The 22150-nt window shown below is 37.8% G+C and overlaps 2 protein-coding genes and 1 pseudogene across 4 annotated transcripts in view; 1 reads left to right on the forward strand and 2 right to left on the reverse strand.

Moving 5' to 3' along the window:
- Nucleotides 1-9111, forward strand: part of top2b (DNA topoisomerase II beta) — a 35986-nt gene extending 26875 nt beyond the window's left edge. For all 3 annotated transcript variants that reach the window (XM_088326021.1, XM_088326020.1, XM_088326022.1), the window contains 7 exons: nucleotides 736-891; nucleotides 1599-1809; nucleotides 1880-1947; nucleotides 2568-2669; nucleotides 3743-3874; nucleotides 4793-4872; nucleotides 6079-9111. In XM_088326021.1, coding sequence (XP_088182147.1) covers nucleotides 736-891; nucleotides 1599-1809; nucleotides 1880-1947; nucleotides 2568-2669; nucleotides 3743-3874; nucleotides 4793-4872; nucleotides 6079-6213 — 884 coding nt within the window. In that variant the 3' untranslated portion in view covers nucleotides 6214-9111. The remainder of the gene's footprint in view (nucleotides 1-735; nucleotides 892-1598; nucleotides 1810-1879; nucleotides 1948-2567; nucleotides 2670-3742; nucleotides 3875-4792; nucleotides 4873-6078) is intronic.
- A 1732-nt stretch (nucleotides 9112-10843) lies between these two features.
- sf3a3 (splicing factor 3a, subunit 3) lies at nucleotides 10844-20717 on the reverse strand. Its single transcript, XM_088326024.1, has 17 exons — nucleotides 20487-20717; nucleotides 20339-20386; nucleotides 19559-19611; nucleotides 19217-19322; nucleotides 19069-19141; nucleotides 15883-15974; nucleotides 15704-15786; nucleotides 15467-15605; nucleotides 14433-14501; nucleotides 14277-14344; nucleotides 13836-13943; nucleotides 13479-13548; nucleotides 13226-13390; nucleotides 12623-12733; nucleotides 11549-11639; nucleotides 11200-11255; nucleotides 10844-11127 (listed from the first exon to the last, which is right to left on the reverse strand). The coding sequence occupies exons 1-17, from the start codon at nucleotides 20580-20582 to the stop codon at nucleotides 11050-11052; spliced, it is 1506 nt and encodes a 501-aa protein (XP_088182150.1). The 5' UTR covers nucleotides 20583-20717; the 3' UTR covers nucleotides 10844-11049.
- On the reverse strand, nucleotides 16740-16855 carry LOC148371492 (U2 spliceosomal RNA; annotated as a pseudogene).
- Nucleotides 20718-22150: the final 1433 nt, after the last annotated feature.

Here is a 22150-nt window from a genome sequence, read left to right on the forward strand (position 1 = left end):
GAATCAGTTAAAGCTTAGGCCTGTTGTGATCATCAAAAAGTCCATCAATGGCTCCGTAAACAAGATCAGTCATTTTGTCATCCTCCATGAGTTTTCTCTTGCTACATTGTTATGGATGAGAGAAGAGTTCTTACTCTGAATATTTTTATGAACACCAGTTCACGTTGGATAAACTCCTGTCGGTGATTAAAGCATTTCCCACATGAAGGAAATTAAGCAAAATAACTCGATTTTTATGGTTAGGACCTTCATCAACAGGCCAATGCAAATTATGGCCTTTAAAACAAAATTTATTTTAAAACTCAAATTGATTGTACAATGTACTCCCAATTTTATAATCATTCTTCAACCACATATAACTCAAAATCCTACTTCTTTCTTTATTGTTGTATGAGTTCCTGATGGGGGGGGGGGGGGTACTTTATTTTGTTTGTAGTTGTCTTTATGTTTGTTTATGTTGAAACAACAAAATGGAAAGCGCAAACGTTTTAGGAATTGTTTTATATCTTTATTTGGGTTATTTTATATTACATAGTGTAAATGTATTGTATCCAAACCATATGATTTTGAATAACGATGTCAAGACTTTTCAGGTCTATTATCGTCCAGTAGAATTTATTATTGCGGCACGCCTATTGAATCATATTAGTATGGAATTTTTCTATGAATTGATATGTGCAAGACAAAAACAGAAAGATCATAGTGACATTCTAGTGCTTCTGTATGCCCCTGCAGGTGCCCCCAGAGTCAGGAAAACCCCAGGACCCAAAGGAACCCCTGTAAAAAAGGTGAAAAAAAGAAACCCTTGGTCTGAAGATGAGTCCGATTCAGACAGCGATCTAGATAGTCAGCCAGTCATCCCCAGAGAAACCAAGTCACAGAGAGCATCAGGTATGGCTAGCGCCGATTACGATCAATACCAATCCGATGAATATATGGTATTGCGGTTTTCCCATACATAGGAAGATTGGTCCAATAAACTTGTGTTAACAAAAATATGTGTAATAATGCATCCATCCATTATCTGCAGGAGTCCTTCCCAGCTATCTTGGGGCAGTGGGCAGTGTAATGATATTTTGTAAATCAAAATAACTTGAATTTCTCATCATGTAAATGATAGCAAATGCTATGGTGTGGATTTTTTATACAAGCCTCTGTCCGTCTAAAGCAATCTTGGTCCATCAGCCACTCACTCTGTGCTAAATTACGCCTTTTATTTTTTTGCCTAATTAGATGAGGAACAGATTTTCTCTTCCTGTCTGGTTTACTATGCTTTGTAAGTGTGTCATTGCCTTTTATGTATTTATGATTCTATCGTTTACATGAGTTCACATTTATCATAGATCTAGCTTCTTGATTTTGCTCAAAAAATGCACCAGATCAATGCGTTTTAATTTAATATGCGCAACATGACCTTCTGGGGGAGCATGCCACCGGACCCCTCTAGACTGTCAATCCACAAGGGTCTTAGAAAATTTCCGTTTGTGGTCCTTGGTACTTCAGAGACCTTTCTGCTTTGTTGTTGTTGAGCTCACTGTTAATGGGCGTTAAAGTGTTATACATAAGTGTTAGAGCCCCACTCTGCTTTTATTTTTCAGCATCCAAGCCAAAATACACGTTTGACTTCTCAGAAGAGGAAGATGAGGGTGATAATGAAGACAATGATGAGCTTGTGAGCACTCCTGTTGATATGGAGGAGAAAGAACAGACAAATGTATCACAATTCAAGACAAATGACAGTGACAATGATGATGACGACGACGACGATGAGGAGAAAGATTACAGTTCTGCCAGCAATCCAAAGACTATGTAAGACAACTTTGTTTTTTGACTTTTTTTAAACAAACCTAAACCTTTGGTTCCTATCTTCTTTCTCTAGGTCTAGTTCGGCTAAAAAGAAAGAGACCTTTTCCAAATCTATTGTTTTTGACAGGAGCCATGACACTAGTAAGTTAGAATATTCTTATTATCCTTTACTGAGAATTGGAGTATGTTGCCTTGCTAGGTGTCATTGTCAGTATGATGCTTTTTTGTTTTTGTTTACAATTTGAATGGGCTCTACCAAAAGAATGTATGACCCTTTTTTTATGTGGAACTGCTTTTTTAGTTTATTGATGGGCTTAAGAAAAAAAAAAGTCGAAATGCATCTTTTTAAATGAGCTATCAGCCTTGACTAGACGAGGACGTTTCAAGGACATTCCACCGAGACAGTGACACAAATTAGAGAACTGATAAAACCTTAAACTCGGACGTCCTGGAGCAACAAATTAGCGGTCAGTCATCAGCTCATCGTTTTGGTGATGTCTCACCTCTTTCTAGACTTGGTTGACACTAAGGAGAAAACAATCAGCTGGTCTTTTGTCACGGTGGCGATGTAGAATGAAGATGTTGTGAAATCCATGAGTGTGCTTGTATCTCGCTCACCTCGGTCTTATTCAACGTCTTTGGTTAATATTGCGAATCTTTTGTCTCGAGCAGGACCTCTGACAAATGTGACTTTCTTAAAGAAAGCCATTGATTTGCAATAATTGAGTGTCTCATGTTGCTTTATGTTGACCTTCTTTTAGACGGCTCTAAAAGTGACAGTGAGGAGGATGGTGAGGACGACAGAGGTTTTTCCACCTTTTCAAGCACTTCTGCTTTTGGCGCGATAACACCACCAAAAAAGAGTAAGAGTCTTCATTTAACAAATATCTTTGCTTTATTGCGGGTTACTTCCATTAAGAGTTCTTAACCTTTGCCTAGGCGACAGAGCTCCTTGAGACAATATACTCATAACCAGCGCAAAGCTTTTGTGTCTGCAATAGTTAAAAAAACAGTTTTATTAAACTTGGGTGACATTTTTTTAACTATTTGGGACTAAGACAAATAAAATGTAGACAAAATAATTACGATATTATTACATGTTGTCATTACACTGTATTTTTTTTCTTACTTAATTTCTCAATGCTTAACAGATTGGTAGCAAAATCTAAGACAAAATTAAAACATGATCAAAAATAAGGAATATTAAATGACGAAGCAGGGGGAAAAAAATGAGTGAATGGAAAAAAAAACATAAAAATGAAAGGGAAAAAGGAATACGTTCAATATCAATATATATATATATATATATATATATATATACTAAATGAGTAGTCAAGTAAATATAAAGTTCTTATAAATACTTAACCACAAATTAAATAAGTGTGCTTTAAAAAAAATACCCAGATTTTTATCCATTTAATGTTTTGCAAGGATCCGATAAAGCAATAATATATATTGCTCTTTTTAAAATGGGTCTATCTGTTTTGGGACAGTTTGAGTGTTTTTGTTTTAAAATGATGGAAACATATGGATAGTTTTCTTTTCATTGTAATAGAACATCCCAATGACTGTTCGATACCTAATACAATGGGGAAAAAAATGTAAATGTAAATAATTCATAGATTGTAGACATCTAAAATCTTTTTATGACAATTATATAAAACCATTACTCGACTTAAGTCGTGTGTTGGTCTTTTTTTTCCTTCAATAATAATAATATGTGATTTTTTTTTTTCTTACATATAGCTGTTAGAATACATTGTTAGAATAATGTGGTGGTGTGATTTGATTGTTGTGAAAAATGTTTAAACCAGGGGTGAGCAATCTGATATTTTTTTTGTCCCTGCAAGTTGTAATAGTTGTTTTTTTGTTTGTTTTTCTAAATTGCAAATTTAAATCCCACTAAAAGCAGGGCTGTTATCTACTCTACGTGTAGGTTCGAAGAAGCCATCTACTCCAGTTCCAAAAGCTCGGAAGACGCCCACACCCAAGGCAAAGAAAGCAGATAAATCTCTGTGGGACTCTGATTCTGACACTGGCTCTAAGAAGGTTTCGCCTAAAATTACTGGTAAGGTCCTTGATTGATCATAAAGGGGGTATGCATTTTACAACTAAGTTGAGTTAGTTACGTTTTGCCGGTGGACCCAAGTGAAGGGAAGCAGAAACTAAGGCAGGGGTGCTCGAAATAAGGGTGGTATTTAATAACAAAAAAACAGGAACAAAGTAACAAACAAACAAGGGGTCACAATAGAAATAAAATGTCCGAAAAAAATCAAACCCGACAATATCAATATTGGGAATTGTGTCATTGATAGCTGACAACTACGTGCAACAAATATAAAACTGAGCTCCCTATCATATTCAGATTCAGATTCAGATCTACTTTATTGTCATTCTAGTACACGTGTATACAGAACGAAATGTCGATACATCTGACCCGCACAGTTTCCTTGAATGTACAGATATAAATAAAATGTTGTATTGAGTTGGAGTATTGAGTACTAATAATATACTAAATAATTATGGCTATGTATAGTATTTTACAGTAGTGCAAGTAGTGCAAGAGGAGCAGCTAACCAGATGTGCAAAATGGGCATTTAGGTAAACAAGTCAGGTAAACAGTAACAATAACACTGTAAGTACAATAGTGCAGAGAAACAGATGTGCAAGGAGTGGCTAGCTATAAAGAACTGCCAGTAGTGCAAAAAGTCAAACAAAGCCAACAGATGTACAGATTAGCAGCAGTTTAGATTTACTATGTGTTTGATTGACCATTTAACAGTCTAATGGCCAGGGGGACAAGACTATTGTGGAACCTGGTGGTCCTGCACCGCACACTATCTCCCCTAAACAAAGTAATCATTAAGATAAAATATGGGATACATGTAAATTCTTGCATCTGTGAAGACCAACAGGCAGAAACTTTCTGAACTCCATCTGGAATATTAAAATTGCAATTGCTGTAACCGATTTTAATTCTTTGCAGGTAAAGGTCGAGGAAGAAAGAGAATGGCCTCAGGCTCTGAAGATGACGAATATAATCCAGTGAAAAAAATGGCATCCAAGGTGAGTAACAATCAATAAAACAAAAATTATTACCTTTTGCAAAGTATGTAGTCTGTGCTCTATTAATTGACCTATTACTAAGCCTCGCCCTCAAATGTGATGAGCCAATCACAGTGCGCAAAGCCAACTCAATAGTGTCAGACAAACTCAGCTCCCATGTCCATTCAATGGCATTGCAGTGCGTCAGTTTTTATTTTGTGTGTGTTTTTTCTTACATTTAAACTTTGAGATAGTCAGTGCATGGGGTACATGAAAATGTGATAAAAGGTATCCTGAGAGGCTGGGTGATTGGGGGGGTATTTTTACCTGCTTCGGCCACGTCTATATCTGGACATGTTTCTGCTTAGGATAAAGCTATGTGGTTGTCCACAGCACCAACGTAGATATAATAAGGATGTCTACATCCGTTCAAAGGTAAGTCAACATAGTATTTGAGGTAACATATTGTTACTTATTTATGACGTTAAGATCTCTAACGTTAGCTCTTGTCTGAGTTATACATAGTGTTTGTGTACTGGGAGTTGAGTGGCCTTTTTATGCTAGTTTTTGTTTTTTGTCAATCATACATAATTGTTAGCTGGTGTCCAAAGGGCTCTAGTCATAGTAACGTTAACTTTTGAAGCTTAGCTTCTTTAATTTACCTGTAAATAACTAAGATAACACATGTTGGCAATGTTATGCTGAATGATTCAAGATACATTTTAACGTAGAGGCACTCCCGGTAGTCTACAGATGGTAAGGTGTAACCTTAGGGTTAAGAGATAGGGTTTGAGTTCCATATTAGGGTTCTAAACTGAATGTGGGGTCCTAAAATAGGTTTAGAGCTTGTGTTAAGGTTTGAAATGGGGTTTGGCCTAGGAAATAGGGTTTGAGCTCCATGTCAGGGTTCTAAACTGAATGTAGGGCTCCAAAATAGGTTGAGAGCTCAGGTTACAAATTGAAACAAGGTTAGGAATAGGGTTTGGGCTGCAAGGTTTTAACCGATTTCAGGGCTCCAAAATATGGTTGGAGCTGGGGTTGGGGTTTGAAACTAAGGTTAAGGTTTTCGTTCTTTAGATCGGCGCGGGTTTTCTTTTTTTAATGGTACACAAAAAAATGGCTTTGAAAGTGCTTAAAAGTGCTTGAATTTGGCCATGAAAAGGGTGTAAGAGCCCCCAGTTTGTGCAACTAGAACGACAGCAATGTTCTTTGTGTGTTTCCGAGCAGAAAGGTTCCAATTTCAATGATGAGAACGACAGCAACAGCGAAGGAGCCTCCAACACGACATTCCGAGCCGGTCGGGCAAAAAAAGAAGTCAAATACTTTGCCGAGTCTGACAACGAACAAGACATGTTTGACTAAATTCACCAGAAGCATCTTAACCCGTTTAGGAGGAACGTGTCTGACACCAGGTTTCTCTCAGCTCATCTTATCTCTTTGTAAAACTGAGGATTTCCTTGATCATTCACATGATCACTCGTCGTTATCTCAGCCCCACCTAGGAAATATAGAAAGCACGTAGAGAAATAATTCCCAAGTGTGTGGCTTTCACAAAAACTCAAACTGATTTTAAACCTATTTATATTTTTAATTTCAACCACCCTAACACAAGGACATCAAATCCAACAAACAAAATGTCTAAAAAACAGATGTCCTAAATTATTTTTGGGTCTGAAATTGCTAGTCCGTTTTTTTTATGTATGAATGATTTTATGCAGTTGTTTCAAACCTACGGCCCGGACCCTCCCCGTTGTATGAATGAATCCAACCTGCCATAAATTTTTGAGAATGTCAAAAAAAAAAGCGCAATTGTCTAGGTCATTTCTTTCAAAAGTCATTATACATTTTAACATAAATGCAAACCATGTTTAAACCTGGCTAGAGAGGGCATTAAAGAATATACTCTCAGCTGTAGTCAGCCTAACCTAATACAGTAGTTTGATCCGATGTACTTTCATCTAAATGCCTATGCACTGTTAAAGCTTCATTTCAAACCAGTACAAATATCAAGACAAAAATAAAAAAAAATTCATAGCTCTCACTTAAGTGTGCATAGTGTGGTGAGTTGGTTCAGGTGTAAAACTGTATTCACTCAACTGTTAAAATAAACCACATTCAATGCCAAACATCGAAAAAAAATCCCCATTGTTTGTAAATGAATGTGTTATGTTAGGGTAGGTTACTATCCATCGATCCATTATCTGCGACGCTTATCCTCAGTAGGGTTGTGGGGGTGCTGGAGCCCGTCTTAGGGCAGTGGGCAGGTGACACCCTCAACTACTTGCCATCCAGACGACTCACTAGTTAATTCACACCTAGGGACAATTTGGACAGGCCAATAAACCTAACATGCATGTTTTTGGAATGTGGGAAGAAACTGGAGTACCCGGAGAAAACCCACGCAAGCATGGAGAGAACATGCAAACTCCACACAGGAAGGTTCAATCTCATGACCTCAGAAGTCAAGTCATTTTTATGTCTCAAAGGGCTTCACAGATTATTACACTATATTACACAGACTATTTTTCAGCCGACGAGAAGAGTAGGTTATTCATATGCTATCGAGTAGAAGTGAGTTTTAAGCTTAGATTTAAACATTTCCACTGAGGTCGCAGATAACCACTGCGCCGCCGTGCTGTTGGTAGGTAACTCATTTAGGCTAAATGATGAAGCATAATGGTGAAAACTAGGCTAAATATTTGGAGTTGACGTAACTCATCAGACCCGCCTGAGAACAGAAAGTCTGGATCCGGCCCCTGAGACAAATTGAATCGCTCGTCCCTGATTCAACGCTTGTTTTTGCCGTCACCTTCACTCCTGGTTTCCAAATGAGGTTGGAGAAAATGTTTCAAGTAAAAGTGTGAAGAAATACTGCACCTCCGCGATCAGTACGGGTTTATTAATTTCAGCTCAAGAAGCAGTTGTACCTTTTTAATATCTTGAGGAATCCACTCTTCTCCTTAAAAGCATCTACCATTTTTTTTTAATTCTAAAACACGCCACTTTTTCTCATTTAAACCACAAACACAAATCTTGATCTGAGACTAGTGTTGTAGTCTACGGCTGCTTTGTTCCGAAGCGATTTTGAGTCTTTGTGCGTGAATAAACCGCTCCAACGATCGCATTACATTTCCATTTCGGTAAAAGTTTGCTACTCCCGCTTTTTTGTGGGTTTTTTTTTCCCAAAAATAGGGTGTCCAACAACATCTATCGCTTTTGAAAAGGGGTGGGACGATATGCTTTGCACATGATTTGATTCTATCACTAAGAGTGTTGCAGTTTGATATCATTGACGATTGTGATTGAATTAAATAAAAATACCACTACCATAACACAAAAGACTACTACAGAATTAATACAACAGAAATACTACCAAATACAGGTACATGAATATTTCAAAAATACAAAACAAATACTATGGAAATACTATAAACTACTAAACACTATTGCTATGGAAATACTTATGTACGGGATATGATTCACATAAAATTGATCCCGGGGAGGAACGTCTGTTTTAAAAACTGCCAGAAACAGTGTCTTGGTGTATTATGATGTTTTTTGTCCCATCTCTCCTTTTTAATGTCAAAAGATGTATGCTTTTTATCATTTTGTTGTTTATGATGTCTTTCTCCTGAGTGCCATGTCTAATCTTGTTGCAGTGTTCACTACATTGATAGTAAAACACCTAAAGACAATACTCATTAGTTTTATGAGTCAGGCCTTCATAAAGCAATCAATATTCCTAGTTGTCTAAAACTTGCGCCTCAGTAAAAAAAAACATCATCGCAGCCTCGTTCTTTAAGTCCAAAAGGACTTTTCAAAAATAATTACTTGTCTTGTGTTAAAAATGGCTCGTTTGGATGCATTTCATTTGCAAAGAGTCCGGGAAAGACATGAAATGACAGACACGTTCCCGTCCATAATAGTAGAAAAGTGCCACAGCGCTTACAGCTCTTAGTGGTAGAAAAGCGCAATTGCGCACGTGACCTAAATGGGTTAACAATGTTGTTCCCTTGTTTCCCTTGTATGGAATACTTTGACTTCTCTCAGACTTTGTACATTTTCCTTTTTCTAATTTTATTTTGGTAATGATGGTTTCCCTTTTTTTATGTGTAGTTTGAACATGTTTACATATTTTTTAGTTCATTTAAGGATTCTGCATTTGTTTAAGGCAGCTTTTAGATGCTTAGAAACGCTTTTCAATGTTAAAGGATAATGTCACTTTTTGAACAAGAAGAATCAATAAAATATTTCACATTCGCTAGTGTTGGAGTCTTCAAGAATGCTTAACTCTGGTGTCAATGCATTTATTTATTTATTTTTAACTCAAATCAAAACGTGTCCCTGACTGGTAATTACCGTGGGTTTATCAGACAGCAAAATTGGATTTTTTTCAAGTAGCACAACTTTTAGTAATGTTATATAATGAAGATGGGCATGCTCACATTCAGTGCGTGATTGCTGTATTCAACAAACAGAATGCTCAAAAACTAGCATAGAAAAACGTGCCAGGAGTATAAGATACAGCATTTTGAAGCAGTCGAAGAGTCAAATAAGACTAAATCAAAATGAAAATTGTCAGGACTCTCCGTAGGAAATCGCAATCAGCATGCACACTAGGCATTGTTCGGACGTTTCCACAAAGTAAGACGTTTGGGCAATTGGGGAATCACATCCACACTAATGATAGACTGTGCAAGAGGTCACTGGTAAGACGAGATTCATTTTCTGCTCCTTCTGATTCTGTTATTTGGTCCGAGACTTTTTATTGTTCCCTGGTTCAATTTGGATTGTTTGCTGCTGTAGGACTTGGTTCGCTGTGCTGATGGCTTGTGTCTACTTCCTAGTTTTGGAGTCATGCATTTTGGGAAATGTAGTGCTAAAGCCAATTATAGCCATGTGATTTATTTATACTGGTGCTTAATTGATGTTCAAATGAATACATATATGATATTAAAATCCATATGGATTTATTTATATTCATATCTATTAGAAGAAGAATTTACTATATTGTCATTCTTGTACGCATGCATACAAGAACGAAATGTCGATACATCTGACCCGCACAACTGTAGCGGGCCGATGCAGCCTTAGCCGAACAGGGCGCCGCCATTTTAGACCCAACTGCTGTGTTGGGAGTCATTAGGTGACCAAACCCCCCAATTCAACCCTTAATGCCGAGCGCCACCCACAAGGCTACCGAGCTGGTTAAGGCTATTAGGGCTTATTTATTGATATGTAGTATTTAGATAAATTAAAATAATAGCATTACATTGATCTTTCTCTACAAATATATAAATCAACCCATTGGAAATATTTTTTGAGTTGTAACCGACAGCTTTTGCATTTGGCACCCTTATTGGCGTGGGATAAGCAATCAAAGATAATGACTATAAAGACTATCTATCTTCCATGGTAATATCCCTCGAGAGGGGTGATCGACAGCAAAAAACACATACAACAAAAACAAAATTAAAAAAGGGAAAAAGTAGCAAAAAAAAACACAAACTTTTTTGGACAATGGCCAACCTGAATGCCCAAACAAGTTAAGCACCTCGGCACCCAAGTTTGTCATGCTTTCGTCCCTCCAGATGAAAGGGGACACAAGAAAGCGGCCATATCACTCGGGTCAGGGTGACACAACACACTTCTGTTCAACAGCAGGGCCCGACAGCTTTCACTGGTTTACCCCTGCCGCATCATACAGGTGCCCTGCCCATCCCTTAGAACGCGTCCAAACATCCCACTATCCTATTACAACACCTCTCCACTCCTTCCATCACCGACAAGAGCTCTAGCTTCCACTATAGTTAGACCTCTTTCCTGAAGTGCACTCATAACACCATCCATCCACGTCAATCGCGGCCTTCCTCTTGGTCTCCTTCCATTGACTTCTGCCATAAAGACAATTCAAATTAAAACGATCTAGTACTACCAAATACTGAAAGTTGTGAAGAATCCACCATGAGAAAAAGGTACCAAAACAAATAAGTAGCCCAAGTCTTATCTTTATTTTGATGATGGAAAAATGGCTGTAAATACTATAACGAAGATTGGGAGTCCATATAACAAAATCAAAAACTGCACAATTCAAAGCTGACGAAACGGGGAGTGTGGACTTGTTCCAAATTCCCCAAAATACACATTAAAAAATAACGACAACGATCAGAATGGCTGATTAAAAACAAATTGGGACATCTAAAGTAAGCCTTGTCTCTTGAGATCCTCGTAGGTTTTTTTATTGACAACATTTCCACTTGAGTCTTCATACTCTTCCTGAAAAACACATAACAATATTCAGACAATGTTTTTTAAGGGAGGGGGGATTTTTTTTTTTTTTTAATTTACCTCTGTATCAGGCTGCCAACGCTCTGATGCCTTCTGGTACTTCAGTTTTGACCACACTAAAGTTGGGCAAAAAATATTTAGTAAATGCCTAATGAGAGCCATCCTAAATAAAGCGCCATAGACATGAAAAAAATTGTATGCAAAAAGACCGTTTGATTCTATTGAGAGAAAAAACACGGAACCACAGGTCCCTGGTCTATACACAGTAATACCAAAGTACTCCAATTACAACAATGAGATACTTGAATTCCCTGATAGGACTACTCCTGGTATCGTTGAAAGAGCACATCTATATAAGTAAAGTGAATATATTCTTGACTTGGAATCAAATTGCAACCAGGAGACTTACAAGAGACGGCGTCTTCGATCTGAGTGACGTTTGCAAAGTGGGCCGTGTTGGGGATTCCCAGACATCGCATGCCGTGCGCGTGCCTCCATTCCTGAAAGTAACGGAGAAATGCGCCCCTTAGACAAGAAAACAAAGTGGACTGCGGAATCCATCAGCCGCGTACAAATAAAAAGGAATTTGATATATATTCAGCTTCATGTACAGTATATATAGGACCTCCTACTGAGAGTGCACTGAGACTGTCAATTGGATTTTCTACATTACAATACCAGAACTTGGTGTACCGATTCCATTTTAATTCAAAGGACTTTACAGTATTTTCGGTACTACAAGGCACACTTAAAAAACAAAATTTGCCAGATTTAAACGTGCGCCTTATAGACCAAAAATAGGGTAGATAAAGTCTGAAACGCATAATTATAACTAAATGCTTCAACCTACAGTAACCATTTGTGAATGGATTCACTCGAGATGGGAAACGAATTTGCCTAATATTTATTATCTTTTTTTTCTAAAATGAGCATGTTATTTAAAGGTGCGCTTTATAATCAGGTGAGTCTTATAGACCAGAAAATACAGTAATGTTTTTTATTTCCATTGAATGAATTTATCAATTAAAAGTACCTTATTTTAAATATTAACCTTTGAAAAAAGTCCTTGATTTAAAATGACATTTTATGAAAGCAATAACTAGTTAAATCAAGCGTCTTAAACTCAATTGACCTTGGGGCCACCGGAGCTCGAGTCTGGGTGCAGTAGGGCCAAATCACGTTTTACACAAGAAAACCTATGATAAATGATTGAGAATAGTGGAATGTTTTTATTTTTTTTCAGCAAAAACATATTGGGGATTAAAGTGAGATAAACCCAAAGTCTTGTCCAGAGGACACCAGTCCAATGAGTTGGTCCGTGAGTAAAACAGCTTTTTACATTTTGGAGACAAGCCCCATCAAAAATGATAAAAACCTTATAATTATATATAAATCTATTCACAACATAGATGATTTATCTAAGAGACCTTCAGAAAAAGTGCAAGGAGCAGTGGGAAGTGACTGTCGTTTTCTTTGAGCATACCGCAAAGTGTCGCTGGAAAGCCTTAGGCCCTCTGTAGGTGTAGTTTCCACAGATTTCGCAGTTGTAGTTGATATTCAGGCCGTGGAGTTTGTAGAGCCAGTACGGAATTGGCTACAAGGAGAGTCGGGTCAAAGTTAGTGCTGGACATACCAAAGACTTCATTTGCGATACCGTAATTTTCCAACTAAAAGCCGCATGCACCAAGTGTATTAAGACTCTCCCCACTTTGTCTTTGACTTGATTTCCTTGTTCTATTTGAGAAGCAAGATGAAATATCTGAAGTATTCCAAATGAGAAAGTTTTCATGAAAGTGGGGATTTTATTTTGCAGTTAATGCGATCAATGGAGGTTCTCAACATGTCATGTGAGACTGCCTTGACCGCTTTTTTAATGTCTTCATTTATCAAAGAAACACAGTCTTATTTAAGCTGCAACAGTTAAATGATTATTCCAGTTTTATGACCGAGGAGTCAAATAATCCAAATAGTTATTAAATTCAGATTATTTCACATGGCGCCAGAAATTTGTGACGACCTAGGTAACGCATTTCTAGAGAGCACTACTTTGGAATTTCCACCGCATTATGACAGTCTGCCGTCGTACCTTTCCGTCCCATCCCAGAGGCAAATTTTTGGGGTTGTAGATGATCTCGTTGTCTTCGTCTTCGCTTTCGCTCTCACTAAGCTGCTCCTCTTCCTCTTCCTCACGTTCTTCTCCGGTTCGGGCTTGCTTCCTCTGCACGTTCTCATGTGTAAGCTGCCTCTGCTCCTACATTTGCCAACCAATACCAAAATACCAGATGAGTTTTGCACAATGCATTCTTTCAAAAACCACATGGCAACATTTTCATACTTACGCCAAGGATCTCAGCATATTCGTAGAGTTGAGCCTCCAGAAAGGCAATTTCTTTGTTTCGTTCCGTGTCTCTGCAAGAATGGCAAATATTAAGCATTGATTTCATTATCATTGCAAACACATTGAGTATACACCGATCAGAAAATTTGAGCAAATAATGGATATTTAATTGTGATTATTCTTTTGGCAAACGGATAGAACACTTTTCAGCAAACATGATTGTTTCCTCTGAGTCAAACATCATGTCTGCAAATATGAATATTAAATGATCTGCATCTTTAAAAAAAAACAAGACGTGTAAAGGAAAAAGCCGTTAATGGTAAATCCCTAATCTTGCCGACGGATTCCAAGCACGTACTTCTTAGGACCTTTGGCTTTGGGATTCTTGGCAAAGAGCGAAGGATCCAACAATTCTAAAGATTTGCCTTTGGTGCCAAACAGTCGTTGAGCTCTCTCTTCCAGGGTCCTGTCAAACACATGCAAACAAACACGTTTGTAGCAAATGTGCATCTTTGCAATATTCAAATTCAACTCTGTTCAGAAGGCATGCTTTTTTTTCTTGGTAAGAAATATTTAAATGAGTTCAAAAGTGAAAAAAAGGATGATTTAATAACAGCAATTTTATTTTTCAAAAAGTGTGATCTACTTTTGCCATTTTGCCCACCGACGTCATTGAAGTGAGATTCCCCCATGAAAGTAACAATTGGCTTCTCAAAACAAAAGTGAAGTTTCCACCTAAGTCAACTATAGTACAATGCAGGCATATAATACATTATTTTTGTGTCTAAAGCAAACTCACCCTCCACATTTAAGTCCCAGTGCCATAAGAGCAGACTTTAATCTGTCCAAACCTAGAGAGGCCAACTCCTGTGGGACAAAAGAAACAATACCATGAAAGGATATGGCTCGACATTGCAACTACTCTACATGTTTCTTGTTTTGTTTCTCTTTTTACCTCCCATGATGAAAAAGCCGAGAGATCCAAGTGAGCTCCAGCATGTGTCAAAGCACTACTCGTCTCTTTCTGCCACAAAAACAAATTCAATTAATAGTAACAGATAAAATACCGTATTTTCCGCACTATAAGGCGCACCTAAAAGCCCTTTTTTTTTTTTTCAAAAGCTGACCATGCGCCTTATGATACAGTGCGCCATATAAATGGATCAATATTAAGACGCAAGGTCTCGCAACTAATGCAAGCAGCCGCCGACTAGATTTTCCCCCGAAGGCGAAGTCATTCGCAGTGTATGCTGGGATTTATATACCGGTGTTTCATTGGCTAACCAATGTGTCAATCATCATTTGAATCGGTCACTACTGGCTAAAGTTATTCGGAGGTAAAGGAGGCTGGTCCTTTTTAGCATTTACAGGCTCGCATAGGCTAAAGCGGGGCAAAACAAAGCCTGCAATTGGCCACAAAAGATGTGAGTCACATGTTTGGTGACTACATCCTGGAGAAAACATTTTTTACTCATCTGTATTAGTAAACAGGAATTATGGGGCTAAACAGACAGCCAGCAAAAATCAACAGTTCATCAATGCAGATGCTTCTAAGGCGGATTTTTTCTTTTATTTGTCGGCATTATTCGTGTCAGTTGGATTTATTACACTCACGGATGTAAGAGGACCATTGTTGCATAATATTATTGAAAGTGATGGCTGCAAGACGACTTTGGTGAGCTACCCCGGCTTTATATTTTTCCAGTATCTTGTTTTAGACTGGTCTTGATGTTTCTGTGATGAGTAATAATGATAATGATATGTGGAATGACGTATTTGAGTGATTGGTGACATCGTACAGACACCGTGTCCGTACGTGTCTGAGACACGTATATGCTTCTTTGCGAGCTGTCGGAATGTTAAGGGGTTAATAAGTTTGACTGAACTATCTGACTGTCTTTGGGGGGGTGCCTTGTAAGCCGCTGCACCTTATAGTCGTGAAAATATGGTACAACCTAAAACATCAACCTTATGACAAAAATAACTTACAGGCCATCCTGGAAAGGTTCCGCTCTCCCACTTTTTCTCAAAGTCTACCAGCACTTTGTCATACAAATCGTTCTGGTCCAACAGAGGTTTGACACGATCTGTGTAGTCCTGTAAATATTCCAGCAGCATCTCCAAATACCTGCAGGGAGACATGCAAAAGTGGCCCGTTTTTTTTTTCATTTCCTTACTGGAGTTGAAATCTGGGATTTCAAGTATAGTTGAGGTCATAATGATTACTTTTTGTATTCTGCATTCTTCCTGTCCTTGGGAATGTCAAACAGCTGGTCAAAGGATGAGAGATAGGTGATGTACTCGATTTTCTGTTAAAAGAGGTATGCATACCCACGTATGCCAAAGTTAATATTGGGCATTAGTTCGCAGAATTTTCTCAAAGAAACAATGGATAATAAAAGTACCTCAGCGGCCTTCAGATTGATATACTTCAGATAGCAGTCATGGAGGTCCAGGTAGCGACCATATCCTTCCTCATCCGTGAATTCCACAAGGTCTGCAGAAATAGATTTGTTACATGTAGTAGGCCTCTTATTTGAAGCTGCACACTATTAGAATCACCCTTTTTCTTTGACTTTTGTTGTCTTCTCAACTATACTACTATTTTAAACGTCTGACGTAAGGAAAGTGCTCTGCACGCATCCCTTGTCGTCACCTCACTATAAAAGGTTGCCAGGCTAGTCTAGCTAGCTGATGACTAATCACAAGTATGACTTCTTGTGTGTTCTCCACGAGCGGTTAGCTCTGTTTATGTGCAAGATTAAGAGAAAAAGTTGTTTTGTAATTGTAGATGCAACAGACAACTCTGGTAGTGTCGGTTGTAGCAGACCAACTAGTAGAGTTAGCGTTAGCCCTAAACAGCCTGCTCATTGTGGTGACCATGTTCAGGCTAGAGGTAAGATCGGGCCAAAAAAAAGCACCCGAGCCCGACGCAGGCCCGAGGGGTATTAAACCCGACCCGGACCGAGCCCGACTAATTAACTGGATTTGCTGGCCCGGCCCGAAAGGGGCCCGAAATTACATATTTTATTTATAAGGAGGGGTGATTTATGATAACAAATTAAACTCTGCCTTTTGTTACAACATCTAGGCGGGGGGGTTTTTGGGGTTTTTAAGGGTTATTGATCTATCTTCGTTATTCATTATCCATTATCCGTTATCGGTCAGTTCATTATACGCTACAAAGCCTAGGAGCCGGGACACTTACTCTCAGCCAAAAGGCTAGGCTAAGGTCCTAGCCCTAAAGCCTTGTTGCGATCATTGCGAATGCACCGTTCCCGGAGGTACTGCAATACCGGGCCGATGCGTGGAGTGGACAGAGCAAGCTCTTGTTCCATCTCCGGAATGCAAAAATCAAAAGGCCAAAGGCCAAGCTAAGGACCTAGTCTCAAAAAGTTGCAAAACTGTATAAACATTTACATCTTTTATATTTCTGTGTCTGCACTGCAGATGTTACATTAAGCGACAATCTGTCATTGACGTTTTTTTTTTTGAGGTAGCGAAAACATTTAAGGGCGTCCGTCATTTTGACGACTTGATCATTGGGCCATAATCCACAGCAGCAGTAGTAGTATGTCCTTAAGATTTTAGCGCAGCACTTTCATTGAGGGGGTGTTGACGTGTTGTGCCCTTTTCCGACTCCTATGCAAATCCCCCCCCCCTGATCGTATTCTATATAAAACGCTTATTAAAACAATAAAGCGAGCTAATTATAATAATTGGGAGATCCTAGTCTATATAACGCGTTTATTTAAACAATAAAGCGTGATTTTATTCTGCAAATTGCGTTTTTTAACGCGGATGAAAATGTCACCAACGTCAATGTACGCTTCCGACAAAAGCGATCGTATTCTATATAAAACGCTTATTAAAACAATAAAGCGAGCTAATTATAACACTTCACTCTTACCAGAGTGCGTTTTCCTCGTCAGTTCTCCTCTCTTGAGTTTATCCTTAACTTCTTGTTGGTCCGACTCCATATCGGGGATACCAGGCCAAAATCACGCGAATTTGCGGAGGGGAAGATTATTAAGAGGACAGCATTCACGTCACGTCACGTGCACAGAGCAGAGCATGCTCTGGCTCCGTTAAAAGCAATTACAGCTCCTTCTCCGTTTTATCCAAATTATTTATTTTATAACAAGTATTCCTTGGTCTAGTATCCATACATAGTTTAAGTATATATTTTTAATGAACATATATTTATAATTATTAATTAATTAAAAAAAAATAATAATAATAAAAAAAGCAGGACCGAACCCGACCCGACCCGACCGTATGACTGACATTTCAGGCCCGACCCGGCCCGAAATTGCCTCGGGTTCGGGTTCGGGCTCGGGCCATAAATCTTAGGTCTAGTTCAGGCACACAAGAGTCAGCCTATTAACTAGTCCCACTTCATCTTCATCTACTGACACCCACACCTAATGCAATGTGTATTCCTGGGGCCAAAATGCCTAACATGTAGGCCCCTTTAAGGGAACTGGCATGCAAAAGCTAAAACAAAGATTAAGCTAGTTACACCGATGTAATCATTCATGTCAGCTCCAATGATACTAAAACGATGCAGTCTGAATTTACAGAGGTAAAACATAACTAGGGTTTGTAATCGTGCCAAAAAGATGAGTCAGTAATGAGTAATTGTCTCTTTGCCTGTCATAGACAATGATGAGAACTTTAGCAGATTATTCTCGCTGAACCAGTGGCTACCTAGTTTTTGTAGCCATCAAGGATAAGGGTTTGTTGATAATGGCCTCTTTCTTGGGCTGACCTGACCTCCTGGTGGCTATCACCTAAACTGGAAAGGAGCCAACACGCTTTCTAGAAATATAGATTGCTATTAAACCTTCCACGAGGAGGCAAGTGATCTTGCATTGCAGACACAGTCTGTAATGCTTGAGTTAACTAAAACTAGCCTACATCTGTGCAATTCATTTGTTGTTTGTTTTTATACACACACCAACTTAGTCTAACAGGCCAAAGAATCCTTGTTTGAATGATCTTTTTGCGACATTTTCTATTTAATTGCTGTCACTTGTTTAAATTACATTTAAAGGATGCCCCGATCCTATTTTTTTTTTTTTTTGGACCCGTGTGATGGGGACATTCTTTATGCATAATGTAAGACAATTCCCCTGACGTGGAATCTAAGAGCACAACTTGCAAACACACAAGACGCAGCAACAAAGCAAATAAACATTTCAAACAAGAAGAAAACTATGGTACCTTCTTCATTGATCGTCTTTTATTACTATATGTCAAAAATGAAATGTGATTTTGAGGGTGTGGCACACAAATGCTGGCTTGGCCAAAAAAAAAAAAAAAAAAAAAAAATCACCATTGTGTCCAATATGATATATATTTATAAATAATCATAAAATCCAGTTACTTGTGAAAGTTCTCAAAATCCTGGGATAAGTCAATTTAAAACACCAACAGTACTGTTACTATTGTGAGTCAAATAAATAAAAGATGTCAAGAGGCACTTGCTTCTTTCATGTTTCTTAATAGGGCTTTTGGAAGTAGTACTCTTAACTGACATCAAATCACAATTTATAATGATTATACTGATGTATGGAGCCAGAACTTACTTTGAGCTTCATCACTAGGGTTGTCTCTGGCTTTCATCAGCTCTTCAAACTCAGCAGACATTGGAATGGAAATCTGCACGAATACAAAATCATTTAAAAAATCATGAGCTTTAGAAGACGGGTATTTTACAGAAAATGGAGGACTTACTTCATTTGGATGCTTTCGGTGAAACTCCTTTATTTGTTTAAGTCGGTTGTAGAATTCTGCAAATTCATTTGGCCCTGAAATGGCAGCCAGCTCATCCCTCCTCATTCTGTCAGAAGAGAGAATAGTAAATACACATACATTTATTTAATTCAAATATTTTGTTAATGATTTTAAATAGTTAACTTATGGGGCCAACTTAAATTTTTGATTATTTATTCCATTGTATTTGACAGATACACGAGGTTTCATCAAAATCAGTGATCTGTGTTTCAGTGTTTAATTATTATTGATCCACCCATTTTTTTTTTTTTTTTTTTTTTTTTTTTTCAAAAAACGACTTACCCATCTTTGTCTTCGTAAGTATCTCTGAGATTGGCACTCACTTCCATATAACGCTACAAAAAAATAAAACTGCAGTCAGTGTACATATAGAAAGGAAAATGAGAGAATAAAATGCTGTAATCTCTCGCAGCAATGTGCTTCATAGTTCGCAGCTTAAGTGCATCCCGGGTTAAAAATATTCCGCGATTCATTATCCCCCATGGCATATTGCTGCAAGTGGGGACCGGCACAGCTCATTTTTGTTTGGACTGGCGGCTCTTTTTTGCTATACTGTACACCAAGAGAGCTGCAATTGAGTGGCCACAATCCATTATCCCAGATTGGGTATTACTGGGATAATGTATAGTATGTGGATATATCTGTTTTCTGCAAGCAAAATAATAGCATACAGTACATTAGTGATATGTTCAGTTATACTATAATCCATAAGACTCTGGAAAAAAATATATATAATTGCATAAAACCAAAGGTAATTCATTAAAATTAAAATAATCTAACAAAATTATTTCACTATCTTATTTTTATCATTGGATGTTTATGGTGTATTGATTTGTTTCATTCGTTTTTAATCAGATATATTTCCAGATGGTTAAGAATTTATAAGAACAAAGTTTAATAAAACGGATCTAAAAATAGTTTTCAAATGCAATGTTTCTTTTTATGTGGTGAAAAAAAGTTTTGACAGAGTAAGTCATCCTATTTTATTGACAGATGCTCTTGCAAAACCTTAGCATAGGAGGTTTTACCTAATCGATACATTTTTTTAAAAAGTAAACTTACATCCAACATCGCTCTTGTCCTGTGATCGGAATTAATTTGATCCCGCAACTGTTGAGAGAGAGAATGTTCATTCAATGTGAAATGCATACTCTCCTTTCTTGTGTTCCTCGTTAGCTAAAGAGAAATGCTAACTGTAGCATCATCTCACCGTGGATTTCTTATGTAGTACTTCTTTGGTTTTAGCATCCATTAGCCTCTCCTTTTCCTCGTGATAGCGACGCTGCTGCTCCAAAATCGTTTCCATGTTAATTTCTACGAAGTAAAATGTTTTTGAGGAAAAATCAACTCAAAGATAAAACCTACATAAACACCAAACGCGCTTTTGGAACAGACGCGTCTACGTTTTTGTTCTTGGACCAGTTGACAACCAGCGGTGAGTAGTATCGCCATCTAGCGGGCTGGAGATAATAAAACCACAGTTCTGCAGTTAGGTTTGGGAAAACGCAACGACAAAAAAAAACCTAAACGATTATTCTCAACCATTGGTTAAATTGACCAGACCACAGGCTTGCATTTATTTTCACTTCAGATTGTTCAACATGTCTGCCATCAGTTGGTTAGGTGCTAGGGAGAATGTTGGCAGTTTTCTTTTATTCCAGGATAAAAATGGTGACAGTAAGAACAGGACTGTTTCAAATGAAGTTCAAAAGCAAACCCCCAAATAGATAAAACAGGTAGAGTTTATTTGAGCATAGATAAGAATTGCACATACTTGCACGTGCATCCAAAGGAGCTGCAATCGTGATTTTGTCCAGAAGATGGCGTCAGCAGGTAGAATATTTTGAAGTTACGGACACCACCTTTAACTAGGATTGTGGTGCAATCCACTACAAATACAACATTACATATTCTGGTTGTGACAAAGTTACGGAGGTAATCCCATGGTTCATTTGTCACATTAACCTCTTTTTGATCCAATATGAATGCACATTTAAAATTTGTTATAAAGCGATAGTTAGCCCTACAAACACAACGCAGCACCTGTTCACTCACATCAAGACAGACCATGTAGAATTAAAAACAAAGATAATTTGTGTAAATAAGTTTAAAATAGATTGCTAGTGTACCGCGACAATTTTAGTAGTTCACGATGACGCCATCTCCTGCCCGTGACCGAGACGATCCAGATTTAAGCCTAAATGGGCAAAACCAGATCCTTCTAAAAAAAAAAACACGTTTTTAAATGTATTTCTGCCAAAACAAAATCTATAGAAAATGTTGTTGGACATATGCACTTTAAGATAATTGAAGACGTATAAAATGGGTGGAAAACGTATGAATTAACAAGTATGTGTGTTACCGCGGTGTACTTGTCCCACCAAAGATCCACATTCACGCTGGACTGGATGATGAGGTTTTTATTACTACAGTTTCTGCAAATGGATGAGTCACAACATTAGCTTTTTCTGCTGGGTCTGATCTCTTTGATCTCTTTGTAGTTCTCTCTGATAAGACTAACAACAAAGCATATCAAAGAGCTTTCTTTTCACTTTACAGAAAATACATTTTAGAATATCACAATACATTTTTACATCTTTACATTTTAACAAGATACTTTTAACAAGAGATCGTATAGTGGATTTTTAACGTTTACAATGAATTCAACATGTTTTGCTTTAGTCTGAATTTTAACCAACATCATCCTTTTTTAATGTATATGAGAAAATAGGAATAAAAACAATAATGAGTATAAAAAGGGGTACAATTTACCTGCAAATGGATGAGTCACAACATTAGCTTTTTCTGCTGGGTCTGATCTCTTTGATCTCTACAAGGGGAATTAATATTTAGTAAAACAGAAACAAAACGAAA

Source organism: Urocampus carinirostris, chromosome 2 (assembly GCF_059441175.1).
Source record: "Urocampus carinirostris isolate Australia breed hairy pipefish chromosome 2, RoL_Ucar_1.0, whole genome shotgun sequence".
Taxonomy (NCBI): domain Eukaryota; kingdom Metazoa; phylum Chordata; class Actinopteri; order Syngnathiformes; family Syngnathidae; genus Urocampus; species Urocampus carinirostris.

Coding starts and splice junctions, on each gene's coding strand:
- sf3a3 (XM_088326024.1), bottom strand. CDS start 20,582: ATGGAAACGATTTTGGAGCAGCAGCGTCGCTATCACGAGGAAAAGGAG. Junction 15,787..15,882: donor TCAATCTGAAGGCCGCTGAG/GTACTTTTATTA, acceptor CTCTTTTAACAG/AAAATCGAGTACATCACCTA. Junction 13,944..14,276: donor CTGGGACTTAAATGTGGAGG/GTGAGTTTGCTT, acceptor TGTGTTTGACAG/GACCCTGGAAGAGAGAGCTC.